The sequence below is a fragment of the Sus scrofa genome, chromosome X, assembly GCF_000003025.6.
Source record: "Sus scrofa isolate TJ Tabasco breed Duroc chromosome X, Sscrofa11.1, whole genome shotgun sequence".
Classification (NCBI taxonomy): domain Eukaryota; kingdom Metazoa; phylum Chordata; class Mammalia; order Artiodactyla; family Suidae; genus Sus; species Sus scrofa.
This window is the reverse complement of record NC_010461.5, coordinates 113,332,628-113,353,129: the sequence shown is the minus strand read 5'-3', so window position 1 is coordinate 113,353,129 and position 20,502 is coordinate 113,332,628. Positions and strand designations below refer to the sequence as shown.

At 41.0% G+C, this 20,502-nt stretch overlaps 2 protein-coding genes across 2 annotated transcripts; both read right to left on the bottom strand.

The window, feature by feature from the left end:
• On the bottom strand, positions 9,925-12,816 carry LOC100522722 (putative MAGE domain-containing protein MAGEA13P). Its single transcript, XM_005673939.2, has 2 exons — positions 12,634-12,816; positions 9,925-11,470 (listed from the first exon to the last, which is right to left on the bottom strand). Exon 2 carries the CDS (start codon positions 11,408-11,410, stop codon positions 10,394-10,396), a length of 1,017 nt encoding a protein of 338 aa, XP_005673996.1. The 5' UTR covers positions 11,411-11,470; positions 12,634-12,816; the 3' UTR covers positions 9,925-10,393.
• LOC110257694 (basic salivary proline-rich protein 2-like) lies at positions 11,809-13,054 on the bottom strand. The gene is made up of 2 exons (XM_021079874.1): positions 12,634-13,054; positions 11,809-12,383 (listed from the first exon to the last, which is right to left on the bottom strand). Exons 1-2 carry the CDS (start codon positions 13,052-13,054, stop codon positions 11,809-11,811), a joined length of 996 nt encoding a protein of 331 aa, XP_020935533.1.

Here is a 20,502-nt window from a genome sequence, read left to right as displayed (position 1 = left end):
CTCCCACCTTGAGAAATTATAAAAGTAAGTCAAACCCAAGGCAACAAGAGGGCTAGTAAGAGTCTAGGCAAGAGCGAAGATCAATAAAATTGAAATTAGGAAAACAACAAATAGTATCAATGGAGCAAAAACTGTTCCTTTGAGAAGATCGAAGAAGCTGAAGTATCCGAGAATGTTTTAAAAAGCCTGTTACAGAGCAATGGCTTTGGATGCTGTCTTAGTCAGCTTAGGCTCCTCTAACAAGATGCCATAAACTGAATGACTTATGGATAACAGAACTTTATGTCTCATAGTTCTGAAGCCTAAAAGGATGAGATCATGGTGCTAGCATGTGGTTAGGGTCTGGTGAGACCCCCCTTCTAGGCTGCAGATTGCCAACTTCTCAGTATCCTTCTGTGGCAGAAAGAGAACCAGCCAGCCCTCTGGCCTCTTATAAGGGCGCCAGTCCCGTTCATGAGGTCTCCACATTCACCACCTCATTACCTCCCAAAGACCCCCTGTCCAAACACACACGGATTAGGGGGAGACACAAATATTCAGTCCAGTGCAGACATAGTTTAAAGTATATGAAACTGCATATAGAGAAAATGACATAAAACACAGAAGTTTGAAGACAGGACAAAATGATAGGATACTTAGAATCATAAATAGATAAGTGTCTTATAGTAGTAATTTGTAATTATTTAAAAATACAGAATAGTGAAACAAGATAATAACATGGAAAAATGTTAGGAGCACTTTTAGATTTGCAGGAGGAAAATGCGAGCCAATTTACTAAATGGTGTTGGTGAAAAATGGAATTGGGAAAGCTCTTAGTGCTTATTAACTCACCTTATTATTATTATTATTATTATTACTACTTTTTTCTTTTCTTGATGTACAATTTCACTTGCATCTTTTTTGGGTGATTATGCAAACCTATGCTTTCAAAATGGAAAAAAAAAGGATTATGAAATTATTCTATATTGTATGTATATATTTTACAACTGAAAAATCCATAGCAACGCCTTTGGATCAAAATCATTTGGTAAAACTCAGGGACTGATTAGTTTCAGAAAGTGGGCCATGGTCTAATAAAGAGAAAATGCATACATGAGGAAAGAGGTTATGTGGTTGTTCTTTAAAAAAAAGAAAGAAAAGCAAAGAAAAGGAAAGAAAAAAGAACGAAAAGGAACAAACAATACAGTGATAAGAAAATCCTAAGGTACACACACAATATTGAATCATATTAATGATCTCTAACGGCTTTGTTAGGGCAGTGTGTGAATGAAACCATTAAAAATAGTGGAATTGTTGAGTGCAGAAAATGAGCATGTGACAGACAGCTAACAACAAAACACATATACAGTAGAGAAGACTACCAAAATTACAGCACTTTTTATATGATATTTACTTTATGAAACACAATCATGTGTTAAGAAAACTGTGTGTTGGGAGTTTCCACTGTGGCACAGTGGGTTAAGGATCCTACTGCAGCCTCTCTGGTCACTGTGGAGGCTCCAGTTCTATCTCTGACCTGGGAACTTCCATATGCTGTGGGTGCAGCCAAAAAAAAAGGGGGGGGAGAGAAAGAGTAAGAGAAACTTTATGTTCATAATAGTCTATGAAAGAAAATGATAAACATTCTAATGAAAATGCTGCGTCAATGCTAAGAAAATAAAAGTGCATTTTCAGGCACAACTTGAAATTAATGCAGTAATGACTGAAGAATGTATTTTTTAAATAACATGATTTATTTATTATGAGCTCTGACAAGAGAGATAAATAACACTCATAGTAATGAATGTGATAATTATAATTCCTTCTCCTCAAATTGCCTGTATACTGTCCTTCACAAAAATATTAGATCCAATCATATCATGGAAAATATGATTTAGATGTAAATCAATTTTCACTTTTAAAATACAAGTTAAGGAGTTCCCCTCATGGTGCAGCGGAAATGAATCCATCTAGGAACCATGACATTGTGGTTTGATCCCTGGGCTCAATGGGTTAAGGATTTGGCGTTGCCATGAGCTATGGTGTAAGTCGAAGATGCTACGGATCCTGAGTTGCTATGGCTGTGGTGTGGGCTGGCAGCTACAGCTCCGATTGGACCCCTAGCCTGGGAACCTCCATATGCCGCGGGTGTGGCCCTAAAAAGCCAAATAAAGAAATAAATAAACAAACAAAATACAAGTTGCTACTTTTTCTGGAGAGAGGGCTTTAAGGAGATAGATTCTTGTCTGTGCAGCATTGTCTTTGAAAGTGTGAGGGAAGTTGGATGACTACATACAGCTGACTAATTGGATAGCATTTTTTTTTTTTCTTTCTAGTCAAACAGGCAGTAGGCATGTCAGAGGCTGGGTAGAATCCAGCAAGAGGTTGATCAACTTTTTGCAAACAAACCATCTAGAGGATGTGCATTTATTTTTGGCAGTCAAAACCATATTTTAAAATATTTATAATTATAAAGGTAATTCATGTGTGTTTCCAAAATGTTGGAAATTTTTAAAACCACACATAAAATTAAGAAAGCACTTACATTTCCACTAGCAGAGAAATACCCAATGTTGCTATTTTGGTGTATATTCTCCTGGTTTTACGTAAGTATGTCTATATTAACATAAATGTGTCCCACAGACTTTCAATTCTGATTTTAATTTGATAAGATTAAAATTGGGGGGACATTTGTGTCACCTACATAATTTAGATTTAAAATTTGGAATATGAGACTTCTGCTTCTGGCCGCAATGGAGTAGCAGGAACTGAACTCCTACCCGATAAACCTAAAAATCCAGATAAAATTTATGAAACTGTTTTCAATTGACTGGACATCAGGCCGTGAAGGACAGTGATCTCTAAGAAAGAGAAAGCAAATGAAATAAGTCCTAAAATACTCCAGTTTATTGCCTGGGAAGATAATGCTCTATACCAGACAGTATCTGGTGGTAGACCAGCAGTCAAGCCACAGGACACCTGCCCTCTAGTGTCCCAAGAGCTAGGAACCGGTGGGAGGCAGCCTGAGCCGGAACAACACTTAGATCGCCTGCCTGCCTGCCTTCCATTTATGGTCACATCTGCGGCATATGGAAGTTCCCAGGCTAGGGGTCTAATTGGAGCTACAGCTTCTGGCCTGCACCACAGTCACAGCAATGCCAGAACCATGCCACATCTGTGACCTACACTACAGCTCATGGCCACACCAGATCCTTAACCCACTGAGCAAGGCCAGGGATCAAACCAGCATTCTCATGGATCCTAGTCAGGTTCATTACCACTGAGCCACGAGGGGGATTCCTGGATCGCCTTTCTTTTTTGGGGGGGTGGGGTGGGTATTTTCCTTTTAAAAATTTTATTATTATTTATTATACATACATATTTTTTTCTCACATTATTCTCCATCATGTTCCATTGTAAGTGACTATACAGCAGGATCTCATTGCTTATCCACTCCAAATGCAATAGTTTGCATCTATTAACCCCAGACTCTCAGTCCATCCCACTCCTTCCCACTCCCCCTTGGCAACCACAAGTCTGTTCTCCAAGTCCATGAGTTCCTGTTCTGTGGAAAGGTTCATGCGTACCATATATTAGATTCAAGGTATAAGTGATATCATATGGTATTTGTCTTTCACTTTCTGACTTTCTTTCTCACTTAGTATAAGAGTCTCTAGTTCCATCCATGGTGCTACAAATGGTATTATTTTGTTCTTTTTGATGGCTAAGTAGTGTTCCATTGTGTATATATACCACATCTTCTTCATCTGTCGATGAACTTTTGAGTTGTTTCCATGTCTTGGCTATTGTGAATAGTGCTGCAATGAACATACGGGTACATGTGTCTATTTCAAGGAAAGTTTTGTCTGGATATATGCCCAAGAGTGGTATTGCTGGGTCATACGGTAGTTCTATATTTAGTTTTCTGAGGTACCTCCATACTGTTTTCCATAGTGGTTGTACCAATTGACATCCCCATCAACAGTGTAGGAGGGTTCCCTTTTCTCCACACTCTAGCATTTGTTATTTGTGGACTTATTAATGATGGCCATTCTGAGTGGTGTGAGGTGGTACCTCAGAGTAGTTTTGATTTGCACTTCTCTAATAATTAGTGATGTTGAGCATTTCTTTCTTGTGCCTGTTGGCCATCTGTGTATCTTCTTTGGAGAAATGTCTATTCAGATGTTTTGCCCATTTTTCAGTTGGGTTGTTGGTTTTTTTGTTGTTGAGTTGTATAAGTTGTTTGTATGTTTTAGAGATTAAGCCCTTGTCTGTTGCATCATTTAAAACTATTTTCTCCCATTCCACAGGTTGTCTTTTTGGTTTTTTTTAAATGGTTTCCTTTGCTGTGCAAAAGCTTGTCAGTTCAATTAGGTCCCATCAGTTTTTTTTGCTTTTATTTCTGTTGCCTTGGGAGACTGACATAAGAAAACATTTGTAAGGTTGATGTCAGAGAACGTTTTGCCTATGTTCTCTTCTAGGAGTTTGATGGTATCTTATCTTACATTTAAGTCTTTAAGCCGTTTTGAGTTTATTTTTGTGCATGGTGTGAGGGTGTGTTCCAGTTTCCTTGATTAACATGTGGCTGTCCAGTTTTCCCAGCACGACTTACTGAAAAGACTGTCTTTTTCCCATTTTATATTCTTGCCTCCTTTATTGAAGATTAATTGACTGTAAGTGTCTGGGTTTATTTCTAGGTTCTCTATTCTGTTCCATTGGTCCATATGTCTGTTTTGGTACCAGTACCACACCGTCTTGATTACTGTGGCTTTGTAATATTGCTTGAAGTCTGGGAGAGTTATGCCTCCTGCTTGGTTTTTGTTCCTCGGGATTGCTTTGGAAGTTCTGGTCTTTTATGTTTCCATATAAATTTTTGGATTGTTTCTTATAGTTCTGTGAAAAATGTCGTGGGTAATTTGATAGGAATTTCATTGAATCTGTAGATTTCTTTGGGTAGTATGGCCATTTTTACATTAATTTTGCAACCCAGGAACATGGAATACCTTTCCATTTCTTTGAATCCTCTTTAATTTCCTTGACTAATGTTTTATAGTTCTCAGTATATAGGTCTTTCACCTCTTTGGTCAGGTTTATTCCTAGGTATTTAATTTTGGGGGGTGAGATTTTAAAAGGTATTGCATTTTTATATTCCTTTTCTAATATTTCATTGATAGTATACAGAAACGTAACCAATTTCTGAATGTTAATCTTATATTCTGCTACTTTTCTAAATCTGGTGATCAGTTCGAGTAGTTTTTGTGTGGAGTCCTTAGTGTTTTCTATATATAGTATCATGTCATCTTCATACAGCGAAAATTTTGCCTCTTCTCTTCCAATTCATTTATTTCTTTTGTTTGTCTGATTGCTATAGCTAGGACTTTCATTGGGATCACCTTTCAATGCATGTCCACACCCAGCCCTTCAGCTGCAGTCTCTGTGGCTCCCCCTCCTTGTGGCTGCACAGTGCCTTCCACTCTTCCTTGGTGGCCCTGGCCTGTCTCAACAGTCACCAACTCCACTCATCCAAATAGCCCCAGCTTCTACTAGGGGTACACGGCACCCAGGGGCAAACTCCCAGCCTCTAGCAGGCATCAAGACAGCTCCCAGCCCTGGGACACTGGCAAAGGTGCATTGGACCACTAGAGATGTCAAGAAATGTAGCTCACCCAAATGATGCAGGGGAGCAGCTGTGCTCTTCCTAATAGGACAAAGGAGTGACTCTAAGGTAGGGGGTAGTGTCTGGCATGTCACTGCTCCACTCCTCCAATTGACCTACCTACTTAGACTATGCTGAGACTTCCAGCTGGTCTCTAGGATTCCCAGACCTCCCAAGCCTATTCAAGCACCCAGCACCACCCACCCAGGTTCTCCAGCATCTCTCTTTCTTGACACTAAACTCTAGACTCGGAGAGCCCTGACCCCCAGCCTGCCTGGGTCTCTCTGGACTGGTTTTGTACCTGGTCTTTCTCCAGGACTCTGGCAAGTGCTCTCCCAGGATGCTCTCAGTGAGACTCACTGACTGAAAGTATCCTATCTGGTCTCCTTCCCTGGCTCCTGGACATCCTGGTTGAATCCTTGCTTCTCAAAGTAAAGGGGAAGGAGTTCCTGTCACACATCAGAAACAAATCTGACTAGGATCCATGAGGATGCAGGTTCGATCCATGGCCTCACTCAGTAGGTAAGGATCTGGCATTGCTGTGAGGTGTGGTGTAGGGCTCAGATGTGGCGTGGATACCATGTTGCTGTGGCTGTGGTGTAGGCCAGCGGCTACAGCTCTGATTTGATCCCTAGCCTGGGAACCTCCCTATGCCACAGGTGTAGCACTAAATGACATTTCAGAATTTTTTTCATCATGCCCCGAGGGCCCCTTTATTCAAGACATCACTTTATTTATTTATTTTTTTGGGGCATATGGAGGTTCCCAGGCAAGGGGTCAAATTTGAGCTACAGCTGTCAGCCTACACCACAGCCACAGCAACACCAGATCTGAGCCGTGTCTGTGATTTACACCACAACTCATGGCAACGCCAGATCTTTAACCCACTGAGTGAGGCCAGGGATCGAACCTGCAACCTCATGGTTCTTAGTTGGATTCGTTTCCACTGCGCCACGATGGGAACTCCAAGACATCACTTCATAAATCCAGCTTCATATGAGTGAGGGATTAAGTTAATTTTCTTCTTCATCTAATGAGAAGATGGGAGGCACAAATTAAAACAATAGTGAGACAATATTTTTTCACCAATAATTTTGCCCCAAATTTGAAAGATTGCCAATATAAAATGGTTCTGAGCATGTAAGGTATTAATTTATGAGGAAATGAGTTACAGCATTTTGGAGTAAAGTTTCAGTAATCTTTACAAAAAGGTAAAATATTCACACCCTTTCCATTTTAATCCAATTTTCCACATTTAAATGTCTTTCTTATGACACTTTTGCCCAATAATTCATCTTCAAAGATGTGGATTTAAGTTCTTTTAATCATACAAAAATGGGAAACAACTTAGTATTTATCAAGAGAAGAAGTGTCTTATTAATTATAACAATACACACTTCAGAATTCTAGGGAGTAATTACTAAAGTGAGATAGGCCTTATATGTGCTTTCCATGGAGAGATCCTGCATGCATCTTATTTAATGGCAAGAGCAAGTGCCAGATGAATACATACTTCATTACCCATGCACGTTAAAAAAACCACAATGTATTTTTATAGTATATCTATAGAATAGCCTAGAATAGGCCTTATAATAATACTATCAGGTTGTTAATTGTAGTTACCTCTGAGGAGAGGGCTGAATTTGGGGAGTACTTTGTAAAGAGGAGAATTGTGATTCATCTGTATTTTCCAAATGTTTCGCAAGAAGTATATTTGCAAAATTACCTTTGTAATTGAAATATTAAATAAGCCTAACAACAGAAACAAATGCTGGACATTGATCCGTTAAAGCAACTTCTAGCGTGTACAACAGACAAATCCTGATATTTGGATGCCTTAACACAATGAAAGTTTATTTTTTGTGCCCATAAATCCTGAGGTGGGTTGGCAGGGACGTTCTGCTTTGAGGTGACCCAGGGACCCAGGCTGCTTCCATCCTATAGTGCCACTCCCCCAACATGGGTCTCATGTTGGCTGCTGAATGGCAGAGGAAGCGTGGAAATGGTGTACTGAACCTCCCTAACTGCAAGTGGACCACCCAGGAAGGTGAGGATGACAAGGTGCAGATGAGCACTTGTAGTCTCTCCCGTAAGCTGTCACATAGTAGGTGGTCAATAAAATGATTGTAATTTGTTATGACAGCTCTATTTCTTTCTTGGAGGAGTTTCTGAGAAAACCAACTTTTTTTTTTCATGTGTCTACTAAAGCCAGGATCACATGTGGCTTTCAAAGGATCCTGTAAATGTTAGCAGGGAGTTCTGTACCGCCCTTTGAAATAACATCTATAATCTCAGTTGCCTGAAAATTTTCTCCTTCCCTATTATGCACAATCAAATTCTTGTGAGTTTCTGCCGCCCTTCCCATGGCCGAGCATTCTTAAATACCTGTACGGGTGTTACTAGCATACTGCCTACCAGGATTTTCCTGTGGAATATGCATACAAAAGGCAGTGGAAGGCTGGCTAGTTTTTCTTTATAATCAGAGGTAACACATCCACCCAGGGACCACCGTACACCTCCTAGGAGGACTCCAAGATTTTAGGAATTCAGCCCTGGTGATGTTTGCTTACAAGGTGATTTTAATGGTGTTTCCTCAATCTCTTATGAGGGGCTCTTTGTTTTTGATCATCTAGGCAGGCTCCTTCATCTGTTAATGTGATCAGTGGCCTGTTTCAAACAATACATCCTATTGGAATACTGCTGTAAATATCAGTGTGGTTTCAAAAACCCTCTCTAACTTCAGGGTTCTAGCCCAAGAACTAGCAGATTATATGCAAATCAGACTCTACTTAGCAGCTCATTTGAAAACCTTTACTTAAAGAGCATGTTGAACTTGCCAGGAAGGCTACCTAAGTGTTCAGGCATCCTTCTAAGTGCATTTTTACTTGGAAAGAACTGTTGTTACTGGGGTTCCAGGAAGTGAGAAAGGACAGTCGGGGGCTTCTACAGGGAGTAGGAGTGCTCTATGTCAGGGGAAGGTGGTTACCAGGGCTGTTCCACTGGGAGCAGGGCACAGTTTTCAGAGAAGAGCAAGTGATGAGCTGGTCAGGAGGCCAGGTTCCAGAGTTGGACAAGAGAGCACATGAAGGGAGGCCAGTGGAAGGGTGTGTAATGCAGGAAAGTGCTGGGCCCCGACAAAAGTGCCAGCACCTGGGCAGAACCAGCTCTCACGGGGCCCTGGGACTCAGGCAGGAGGCTGGAGGTGAGTAAAGCCCACAGACGATCCCCATATTCTGTTTGATTCTTGTCACCACCTTCCTTCTTTAGGCTTGTTTTTAGTACCTTGACCACAAGGCTCTTCTTTTTGTGGCCACGATAGAGTTGAGAAGAGAATGAACTAAGGGACAAAAGGCCCACCTCATGCTGGGAGGAGTGGGGACAGCTTGGACCTAGATGAATTCAGACTAGGGATTGAGTCCCAGTTCTGTCACTTCCTAGATGTGACATTGGCCCCATGGCCAAGTGGCCAATATGAGCCTTAGGTTCTTTTTCTGTGAGGTGGGTTTAATGAGCCCTGACTTACAGGACTGCTGAAATGTATATAATGTAAGCCAAGCACACGGCACAGTGCCTGGCATTTAGTGGATCTTTAATAAATAGCAGTCATTTCTAACATGGTTTTTGACTGCAGACTCTATCACTCTTTCCTGGGATTGTGTGTGTGTGTGTGTTTCCATGGCATCTCAAGAGAACATACAGTACTCTAGGACACAAAACAAGAGAGCCAAAAATGCTTCTCTGTAAATAAACCTCAGTAAATTTTCCCTGTTACTGGATATAGTCTTTAATTTGGATACAGGGAGGTCTTCCCCAGCAGAATGCAATGCAGAGCGCCCAGAATTTAAATCAAGGACTAACCCCTTTTCTCCCTCCCTCCCAGGTGCTCTCCCATGCAAAGGACTGTCTTCATTCCTTTCACCTTCACCAAAAAGCTAGCTTTTGCTTAGAGTTGGCCAAATTGCACTCAAGATAACTTAATTAAAATGTCCTTTCAGTGGTATGGGCTCTGGCTCTCCTAGGCCAGGAAAAGAGGGCCAGACTCTGGGCACCACTTCAATGAAATACGCTTTTCCCAGGAAATGTTTGCAGTTGATGTGTACAGAACACTGAGTCTGCGCACTGTGTTCAGTGGCATGGGGAGAGGAGGGCAGGATGCCTTCCACACCTGCTCCAGGTGGAGGCTGCACTCCATGATCCTGGGGGAACTGGCAGGAGCAGTTTTCCATTCTAGGCTTTTCTCTCACCTCTAAGACCCACTTACAAGCACAAATGAACCAATGAGCCAGGACTTTCATTTCTAACATCTTTAATTAGCCAAGCAAATCCAGATGTGTATCTTTAATTTTACAGAACAACAGACTAAATGGGATACAGGATTCTTAGGATAGCCATCTTTTACATTTTTTCCCTATTTTATTGAATGACCCCATCTATTTTATTGCTAGACTCTTGCAAGTTTCCAATTCCTATTCCAATGCCATGTTATCCTGTTCCAGATCACAAAATAAGATGAAAGGTTTCCCAATTTATTTTACAGAATAGCAAAATTCTTAACTCTAAAACCTGACAAAAAGCAATAAATATGTGACCAATGTCATTCACACATCTAGACTCTAAAGCTAATAAATATTTTAGGAGGAAGAATGTTTGGAAAATATTAAAGATCAAAAATAAAGATAAAATCTGCAACTCAGCCCTCCACCACTTAGAACCCTGATTGCCCTCTTCAAAAACAGAGTGGGGAATCTTCCTCCCACCTCATTCAGGGCAAGAGAGGCTGCTGGACTTGACACCGGAACTTCCACTGGCCATGGCAGCAGTGTTATCCCCAGCGGCAGCTTTGTCTTGGGCTCTCTCTTTCTCATCTCTCAAAGCTTCCTCATACCAGGATGTGAAGGATGTGGCGTCAGTTCCACTGACCTTGGCAAAAAACTCCAGGACTTTCATCTTACTGGTTTCTGCATGGGCCCTTGGACCCCAAAGGAATTCGTAACGTGGAGGATCACTGTTAGGCACCTGCTGGTACTCCAGGTACTTTTCCTTCACCAAATCTTTCGTGATGAGCTTCACGGGTTCCCCGTAGATGAAATCCTTCTGCCCTGCATACACCCCAATGGAATTCAGCACTTCCCAGACTTTCTCCTCAGGGGCACGGTTGCCCTCCATGAAGATCACCCCCAGGACAAGTATCAGCAGGCCGGTCTTGGGCATGCCCTGGTCATCACTCAGCATCCCATCGTAGGTGAGGTCTAGTGTTTTGATGAGCACATAGGTGTGGTTGGTGGGGTCTACTTCCTTCACTTCAATGCCAAAGACAACTTCCATGCACTCACAGACTTTGCTGAAGATCAGAGGGAAGTGATTCTTTTGCTCTTTGATGACATTTCTCAGCATTTCTGCCTCAGTGATGGGCTCCTTTGTTACATACTTCACACTCAAGAACTGCACCAATTCAACCACCTTCTTATTTAGCACACTACCGAGCAAAAACTCAGGAGACCGGAAGATGCTTGGATCCTCTTCTTGGGTGCTGAAGCCCTCATTTGATTTGCTTGATGGAATGGCTTCAAGGGCTCTCTCAGCACTCTGGGGAACACTTGGTGTTCCAGCAGCAGGTACAACCTCTGGGGTGCCCTGGATGAAAGGAGCAAGGGAGGAGGAGGCGGCCTCCTCTTCAGCTACAGGCACCTGTGCACCCACCAGGCCCTGAGCCTCTTTTTGCACCTGAAGGCCTGCTTCAAGCTTGCCACTCTGACTCTTTGGACTGTGAAGCATGATGGCGTTGGGGACAGCAGGCAGGGGTGTGGGCAGGAGGTAGTGATGGGGGCCAATTATCTGAGGGAGATAGGAAGAGCGTGAGAAACTCCACCCCATTGGCTCTGACGAAGGCCATACTAACAGGTCTTCCCTTAGCTAATGCTCTAGGAGTCTCCTGTTTTCCTAATTGGTCTGTCCCCTAAGAACCAGCAGGAGGACCTGAGAAAGCTCCTCAGGGCCACGCGCACAGCCCACCAATTACGGGTAAGAAGGCGGGGTGTGCAAGGTCAGGCACTGTGGCGTCCCCTCTGTTCTGGTCTGGGTGGGGCCCTTGGTAAACATTCTGGGTCCTCATCTTGAATGACTCTTGGCAGTGCCTGGGCTTCCCCTGCTCCACTGACCTGAAGACATGCGCCTCAGCCCTCACCCCCTGTGGGGGTAGATGAGGGATGCTTCAGGCTGCATTCACCGTCCTGCCCCCAGCCCCCAGTACTGACAGGAGGGGAGGCCAGACTCTGTGACGTCTCCACTCTTCGCGGCGGGGCGGGAGGGGGCGGGGAGGGCAGTCCCAGCAGTGCCCACTCAGAGTCCTCATCTTCTCCTGGCCAGGCCTGCGACTTCCCTCCGTGGAGGCCCGCGTCTCCCAGGGACGCCAGGCAGGGGGTCAGGGGGAGGAGGACAGAGGCGGCACCAGCACCTGGCTGTGGCCTGGGGCCCCTGAGGGGGTTGACGCACAAGTGGCTGCGGGCCACCTCTGTCTTTCCTCCCCGCGGCCCTGGGCTCCTCTGCTCCCTGACGGCGGTGCCCTTCAGACCAAGGCCCTCACCTCCCGGAGAACCCTGAGGTGGAGACGGGGAAGGGCGGTGGGGCCTGAGGGCGTTTCCCGTCCCTGGCTGCCAGGAGGGAGCATGAGGAGATTGCTGTGGGTTCTGCGGGGCGGGGCACTGGCCGTCCCTCGCAGTCACTCCTGACGGGCTCCCATCTCCTGGAACTGCCCAGAAGGAAGAGGAGAGAATTGCGAGTACGTTTGTGGGCTGCCATGTGGGCTGTGAGGCCCCTGGCCCTCCATGAGGGTCCCCCCTTCACACACAGAGCCAGGACACCCCCTCCTGTGACCCGAATCCAGCCCCGACAGACGAGGCCTCGGGCCCTCAAGCCCCTAAGGCAGTGGTGGAGTGGAGACACCCCCCAGGGCAGGGGGCAGGGGACAGTGTCCCTCTGGCCCTTCTCGGCCTCCTCACCTGTGCCCAGAAGGTCTGCCTCTGCTGACCCGAGTCCTGTCCTGACTGGCCCCAACCGGCTCCAACTGGCTCTCAACGCCCTTCTGGGGCGGAAGTCAGGACACGTCACATCCGGTGACGAGCCATTGGGCCCTCGTGGGTGGAAGGCAGGGTAAGGGGCGCCAGCAGGGCCCTTCCACGTGCGCTGAGGTGTCTGCTGCCCTGACTGGACACCCTGCAGGGCTGGGCTCCTTCCTGTGCTGCCCCAGGGCAGCCCCCTGAGGAGACCAGCTCCCTGAGGATTCCCGGCAGGAGTCGGATCCCAGGGCTGATGGGGTGGGGGTGGGGCTCCTCTTGGGCTGGGAAAACCCTCAGGCCTCACTTTGACTTCTGGCGCTCCCCTTGCCTTGCCTTTGGGGAACTGAGGCTTCCGCCCTCGCATCAAAGCCCTCGCCTCCTTGAAAATGTCTCCTGTCTCCTGGGGGAAGTAGGCCTCTTCCCTTCGTGCCTCAGGGTTTCCGAAGGCCAACAGCTGGGGTAGGATGAGCCTGGGGACCAGTCTCTTCTGTGGTGGGAGTTCTTAGTTCTCCCTTAGGGTCAGTACCTTGACTCCTGGCACTGAGTTGGCCTTCTCCCTCTCTGGACCTGACTCTGTCCACATCAAACCAAGGGCGGAAAGACAGCAGCCCAAGCTTGTCTGTCATCTTGGCACAACTTTACTGAATTTATTTATTATTTCTAACAATATTGTTGTTGAGGTTATAGGGTTTTCTACACATGTTACTTCAACTTGTACAACTCCCTTCAGCATTTTTTGTAAGGCAGGTCTAGTAGTGAACTCTCTCAACTTATTTGGTCTGAGAAAGACATTGCTCCTTCATTTCTGAAAGATAACTTTGCCAGGTGCAGTATACATGTGCAAGCATTTCTTTATTTTCCATTTAGTGTCCGTGGGAATCAGAAGTGACGATTCTTATTTCATTTCTGATATTGGGAATTCTGTCTTTTTTCTTGTTTAGAAGAAAGTTTGTCTAGAAGTTTATTAATTTGATTGCTCTTTCCAAAGCACCAACTTTGGGTTTCCTGGATTTTTCTCTATTGTTTTCAATTTCATTGACTTTATTTTTCTGTTTTCTTTACAATTTTGTTAAGTTGTGCTTTCATTTTCATTTAGGTCAAAAATATATTTTAATTTTTTTAGAGCCACAAAAATATTTTTTAAATCTCTTTTTGGGCCTTTTTTTATTTGACTTGTGAATTATTTAGAAGTATGTTATTTAATTTCCAAATATTTTGGGGATATTTTAACTTCCTTCTTGTTACTGATTTTCAGTTTAATTCCATTGTGGTTTTTGAACAAACTTTGTATGATTTCTATTCTTTTGGATGTATTTAATAGTTCTGAATTTGTTCTATCTTGATAAATGTTTTATGTCACTTGAGAGTAATATGTACTCTGTTGTTGTTGGATGGAGTATTTTATAAATGTCAAGTAGATCAAGTTGATGGATAGTGCTGTTCAGGTCACCTGTTTCCCTACTAATTTTCTGCCTGTTTGATCTATCAATTACTGACAGAGTGGTATTGAAGTCTCCAAATACAATAGTGGATTTGTCCATTTCTCTTTTCATCTCTATCACATTTTGCTTCACATATTCTGACACTTTGTTTTTAGTTGCATTTGCCTTTAATATTTCCATATCTTCTTGGGGAGTTGACTTCTTTTTCATTATGCTATGCCCCTCTGTATCCCTGATGATTTCCCTTGTTCTAAAGTCTGCTTCTATGAAGTTAATACAACTACAACAGCTTTCTTTGGATTAGCATTAATGTGATATAATTTTTTCATACTTTTACTTTTAGCCAATCTGAATGTTTATATTTAAAACGAATTTCTTGTAGACAAAATACTACTGGATATTGTTTACTATCACTTTATCTGAGTCTCTTGTGTATACAGATCATTCACATTTAAAAGTGATTGTTGATATAGTTGGATTAATATTTATTATATTTCTTTTTTTATGTTTCATTTATTCTACATTTTTCTCCTCTTTTTCTGCCTTCTCTGATTTTAATCGAGTATTTAATATGATGCCATTTCATCTCCTTTTTTAATTGATGCATCTCTTAGGATATCAAATATACTCCCCCCAACTTTATTGGGGTATATTTGACATATAAAATTATGTAAGGTTAAGATATATGATGTAATAATTTGGTATATATATATATGTATTACCACAATATAAATAAAATGATTATCACAATAAGGTCAGTTTAACATATCCATCACCTCATATGATTCCTTTTTTTTTTTTTTTGGTTGTGGTGGTGGTGAGAACTGGTGACAACTTTTAAAGTCAACTCTTAGCAACTTTCAAATATACAATACTGTTAACATAGTTACCATGCCATGTGTTACATTCCCAGAACTTATTCCTCTTGTAACTGAAAGTTCTTACCCTTTGACCATTTTAATCCATTTCCACCATCTCCCACTCCTGGCAACCACCAATGTGTCCTCTATTTCTATGAGTTTGGTTTTTTTTTTTTTTTTTGGAATTCCACATATAAGGGACATCAGACAGTATTTGTTTTTCTCTATAAGACTTATCAAATATATTTCTTTATAAAAATACTGTTTTCTCTAGAATATTACAAATTTTTAAATTCATGTAGCTTCGCCTTCAAATACACTAAGCTGCTTCACATATGGTGTATGTATTTTATTAAAGAGCATTCCCAATTCATTCAACCCATCCTTTGTGACAATGGTATTATTCATTTTTTATGCATATGCTATAAATCACGCACTACATTGTTACTAGGCAGTTATCAGTTAGGTCAATTAAGAATAAGAAGAATGAATCATTTTATTTCTTCTTCATTTTTTCCTTCTCTAATGCTCTTCCTTTCTTTATGTAGATCCAAAGTTTTAACCTATGTATTTTCCCTTCTGCCCAAAGAACATTTTTAACATTTTTTTTGCAAGGTGCATGTGTGGGCAATAAATTCCCTCAGTTTTTGTTTGTGTGAGAAAGTCTATCTTCACTTTTGAAGAACAATTTTGCTTGATACAGAATTTTAGGTTGGTGAATTGTTTTCTTTCAATACTCTAAATATTTCACTTTACACTCTTGTCTGCATAGCTCCTGATGAGAGATCCACTGTAATTCTTACATCTGTATATTAGTTTCCTAGAGCTGCCAAATTACCACCAAATGGGTATCTTAAATTTATTTTTTCACTATTCTGGAGGCCTGAAGTCTGAAATCAAGGTGTTGGCAGGACTGCCCTCTTTCCCATTGCTCTAGGGTAGAATGTGTCCTTGCTTTTTCCATCTTCTGGTAATTCCAGTCTTTGACATGGGGCTGAATGATTCCAATCTCTGCCTCCATCTTCTCATGATCTTTCCCTCAATGTCTCTCTTTTGTGTATTCTGTATGTTTTCTTATTCTTCTAAAGACATTTGTCATTTGATTTAGGGCTCATCCAGATAACCCAGGATGATCTCATCTTGAAGTTCTTCTTTTAATCTCATTTGCAAAGAACATTTTTTTTTTGTCTTTTGTCTTATTTTACAGCCACACCCACAGCATATGGAAGTTCCCTGACTAGGGGTCGATTAGGAGCTGTAGCCGCCTGCCCACACTGCAGCCACCCACAGCAATGCCAGATCTGTGCTGAGTCTGGGACCTACACCACAGCTCATGGCAATGCTGGATCCTTAACCCATTGAGTGAGGCTAGGGATCAAACTCACATCCTCATAGATTCTAGTGGGATTCACTGCCACCGAGTCACAACAGGAACTCCCAGAACTTTTTTTCTAATAAAGTTTCACAGCTACTGGGGGTTAGGGCTTATGCATATTTTTTTTGGGGGGGGGCACAATTCATTCTACTAAAACCTCTTTCTCTATAGATAAGGTGTTTTTTTCCCCTCAGTATATTTATTTAGGTTTATATCTACCATGATATTTAGTTTTTGGTGTATGTTCTATATCTTTTGTAAGGTTTATCTCTCTTATATTCCATATTTTCTGATGCTGTTTTAAAATGCACTATTTTTCATTTCGCTTTCCAATTGTTCATTGCTAGCATGTAAAATAAAGTTTATTTTTGTATATAGACCTTGTATACTGCAATCTTGCTAAATCCAAAGTTTTTGAAGTTTTTTTTTTTTAGATTGATAAAGCATGCTATATACGCTATCTTGGAGTCTGAATAAAGACATTTTTACATTACTCTTTCTAACCTGGTGGCCTCTTTTCCTCGCATTGCTCTGGATAGAACTTTCAGCATGAAGTCGAACAACCCCTCCCTGCACTGGGGGAGCTCATCGTTTTTAAGATGATAGTTTCCTTTTTTTAAAGAAAAAAATTATTTATTAAATGTCACTTGTTCAACAGTATAGGAATTAAACTTGGCATTTAGTTAATTCTCTGAGGTTTTAAGATGGTGTGAGCAGGTTTACATGCATAAAAGCGTCTGGTTACAATAATTAAAGCAATGTTAAGCAAAAAAAGTGATGCAAAAGTGAAAATATTAATAATAATTTATTAAAAATCAGTTATAGGAGTTCCCTTTGTGCCTCAGCAGAAACGAACCTGACTAGTATCCATGAGGACAAGGGTTCAATCCCTGGCCTCACTCAGTGGGTTTAGGATCCAGCATTGTCATGAACTGTGGTGAAATGATGCCAAGTTTAGGGGGAAAAGACTGTTTATATTTTTATTTTTTCTTTTTCTTTTCTTCTATTCCCCAGCCAAATATTCCAGCAATGCTTATCCCTAGAAACAAGTAACTTCACATCAACTATGATATTGTAGGTCATCAATTTACTGATGTATCTTCTGCAAACTTTGGATCTTGATAATTATCCATACTTGGATATATATGACTATGATTGGTTCTCTCTCCTACCTCATCTCTGGTTCTCCTAGAAGCTAACCTAATACTATGAGAGGCTACATTAGTTTTCCTTCCTATTCTTCAGAATGCTGTAAGAGCACAGAGCAGTCAGATTTTTCTGAACTGTTCTGGCTATAGACTTTTGGGCCTCCAGGGAAACAATGGCAGAAAAAAAAACTAAGGGAAATGTGGAAAGCAAACACCCAGGGGAAGCAGGGACATTACCATGGCCATTGGCTTAGCAACATTTGGCCTGGATTTATTTGGAAATGCCTTTGAGAATATCATTGCTTAGAGCCTTTATTTTTTAAGCATTTCTTCAAATAGTTTAAGATAGTCTAACATAGTTATATCAAGCTAAGAAACATGCTTAACAGTGGGGACCATGTTAATTAAATAAAGCTCCAAATTAAATCTATTTTACCATAAAATGATGCACTCACTTTACAATATTTTTAAACAATTGAGACATGCTTAGAATAGAAAATGAAAGTCGTGTGCATTCCCTTTCCATTCGCACCCCCAAAATTTACCACTGTGAACAATTTCTGTATATTCTTCCAGAGGATTTTTATGTGCATACTAACATTTGTATTAAAAATTTTTAATTATTATCTTGTTGGAATCACTGTTCTGCATTTTGCTCTTTTACTTAACATCAATCTTGGACATTTTTCCATGTTAATGTATGTTGTCTGTCTCTTTATTTTCATTGACTGAATGGTATGGATCTTTAGGATTTTCTCAGTTTTTTATATTACAAACAATATGACAATAAACATCTTTCCATCTTCGTATACTTACATGATAGTTTTTGTAGGGTAATTCTCCATAAATGGAATTCTAGAAATTCTTTTTTTGTTTGCTTGCCTATTTTCTATTAGGTTGCTTGTTTCTTTTCTTTATGGACCTGTAGTTCTTAGTTCAACAATGATAAGTAACATTTTTAGGACACCTGACTATGTGCCAGAAATATTTTAAGCTCTTTATATTTATTAAGTTAGTCTTCACAAGAAAGCAAAGGAGAAAATAATACATTATCTCTGTTCATCTGACAACAGAACTGAAGTACAGAATGGTGAAGGAACCTGTCCAAAGTCCGAGAGTTAAGTGGCTGCATTGGCATTTGAACCCTGGGGTTAGTTGTCAAACCCACCACTTACTCTCCTAATTGGAATTACATTAAAATGATAGATTAATTTGGCAAGAATTGATGGCCTTACTCTTTTGAGTCTTCCCATGACCACTGCTCTCCATTTATTTAGATTTTTAAGGTGCCTTTCAATTAAAATTTTATGATTTTGTTTATAGTGATTTTGTACATCTTTCATGGGATTACTTCTAGGTATCTAGTATTTTGTTGCTAATATAAATTATATTTAAATATTTTAACTGCATTTATAACTTTGTGGCTAGTGTGTAGAAATGAAATGGATTATTGTATACTGACATCACTTTCAGCAATGCAGTTGAACTCTATCATTAGTTCAAAACATTTTTGGTGGTTTGTTCTCTTGATTTTCTATGTAGATAAACTTGTCATGATTAATATTATTCCTGTTTTCTTCCTTTCCTAACCTAACACCTTTTGTTTCATTTTCTTGTTTACAGTGCGAGGAACTCTAGTACAGTGTTGAACAGATAGGATGCTAGTGCACTTCTTAATAACTAGACTCCTATAGATTTACAAAGAACATAAGCATAGTAAAGTTACAGTGAAGGCTTGCAGTTAATAAATCTGTTATCAGTTATATAGCATGATTATGTTTCAGTTACTGTTCTAAGTGCTTTAGAAGTGTTGGTTCATTAATCCACTTAAAATTCTGTGAGACAAGGGCTAGTATTATGTACACTTTGCTGTTGAGGAACCTAAGGGACAGTGAGAATATGTCACTTGTTCCATGTCACATTGCAAGTAAGGTATGGAGTCCACACGGTATGGTTCTCGAGTCCATTCTTTTAACTACTACACCAATCTGAATTCAAATTTTATTCTAGTATGTTTACCTTAAATAGCAGATGAAACTGTAATGTCACTTGTCTATAATAAAATAACAGTGTAGATTACATTTATTTTGATGTTGTGAGAGAAATGCAAACTATCTTAAATTAAACTTATGTGAGAATATAAAAAGCAGTCTCCACTATTCTTAATGTCTCCATCTTCCTTTGCCTTTATAATTACATGCAGACAATGTGGGCTGGGTACTCCAATAAGGGGAGCAATTAAATGCCAAATGGTGATCTAAAGTAGAGCAATGATCAAGGAATTGTGAGTAGAGAGCTTAGTGTGTGATAGTGAATAGTGTATTTTTCCCTAAAGAGTCTGTAATCAGGACTTGTATGTACAAAGTATGATTAGTTGAGGGAGACTCACACTGGTGTTTCCAAAATTGGTGTGAAATCACAGGTGGGTCTTTTTGTTCCTGTGTAATTACCCCTGGATAGTATTTCTAAGGTAGAGAGGAATGTTTTCCAATTCCAAGTTAGTGCAAAGTGAAATGCCAGTGCCCCTTGTATGGAATACATCCATTTTGATGCCTGTGTAATGAAACAGTAAGTTGACAACTAACAATGTGAACTAGCTTGTAGGAGCTCTGAGCCATATGATCCACTTCTTTACAAGTCCTTTGAGAGATAATGAGTGGTAAAAGTCATGCAAGTTTTGTTTTGATTACATTTCATCTGTAAACACAGATAAGATTTCTACATAGGTGACATTTGCTATCATGGTCGAGTGTAGCACTTCCCAAACTAATCTGATGCTGGGGTCATGAGAGATGGCAATTAGTGGTCCGTGAAAAAAAGGAATTTGATAATCAAATTAAGTTAGCCTCTCTGAGCTACCGCACAACTGCATCATACTTCTGCCCCATGTGAGATTATTCATCATGGGGATACCTTCAGATGTCCTGTATCAGCCCAATTTCAGAGATTCCTCTGCTTTTTTCATCAAAGCCACTTATAATAAGTAC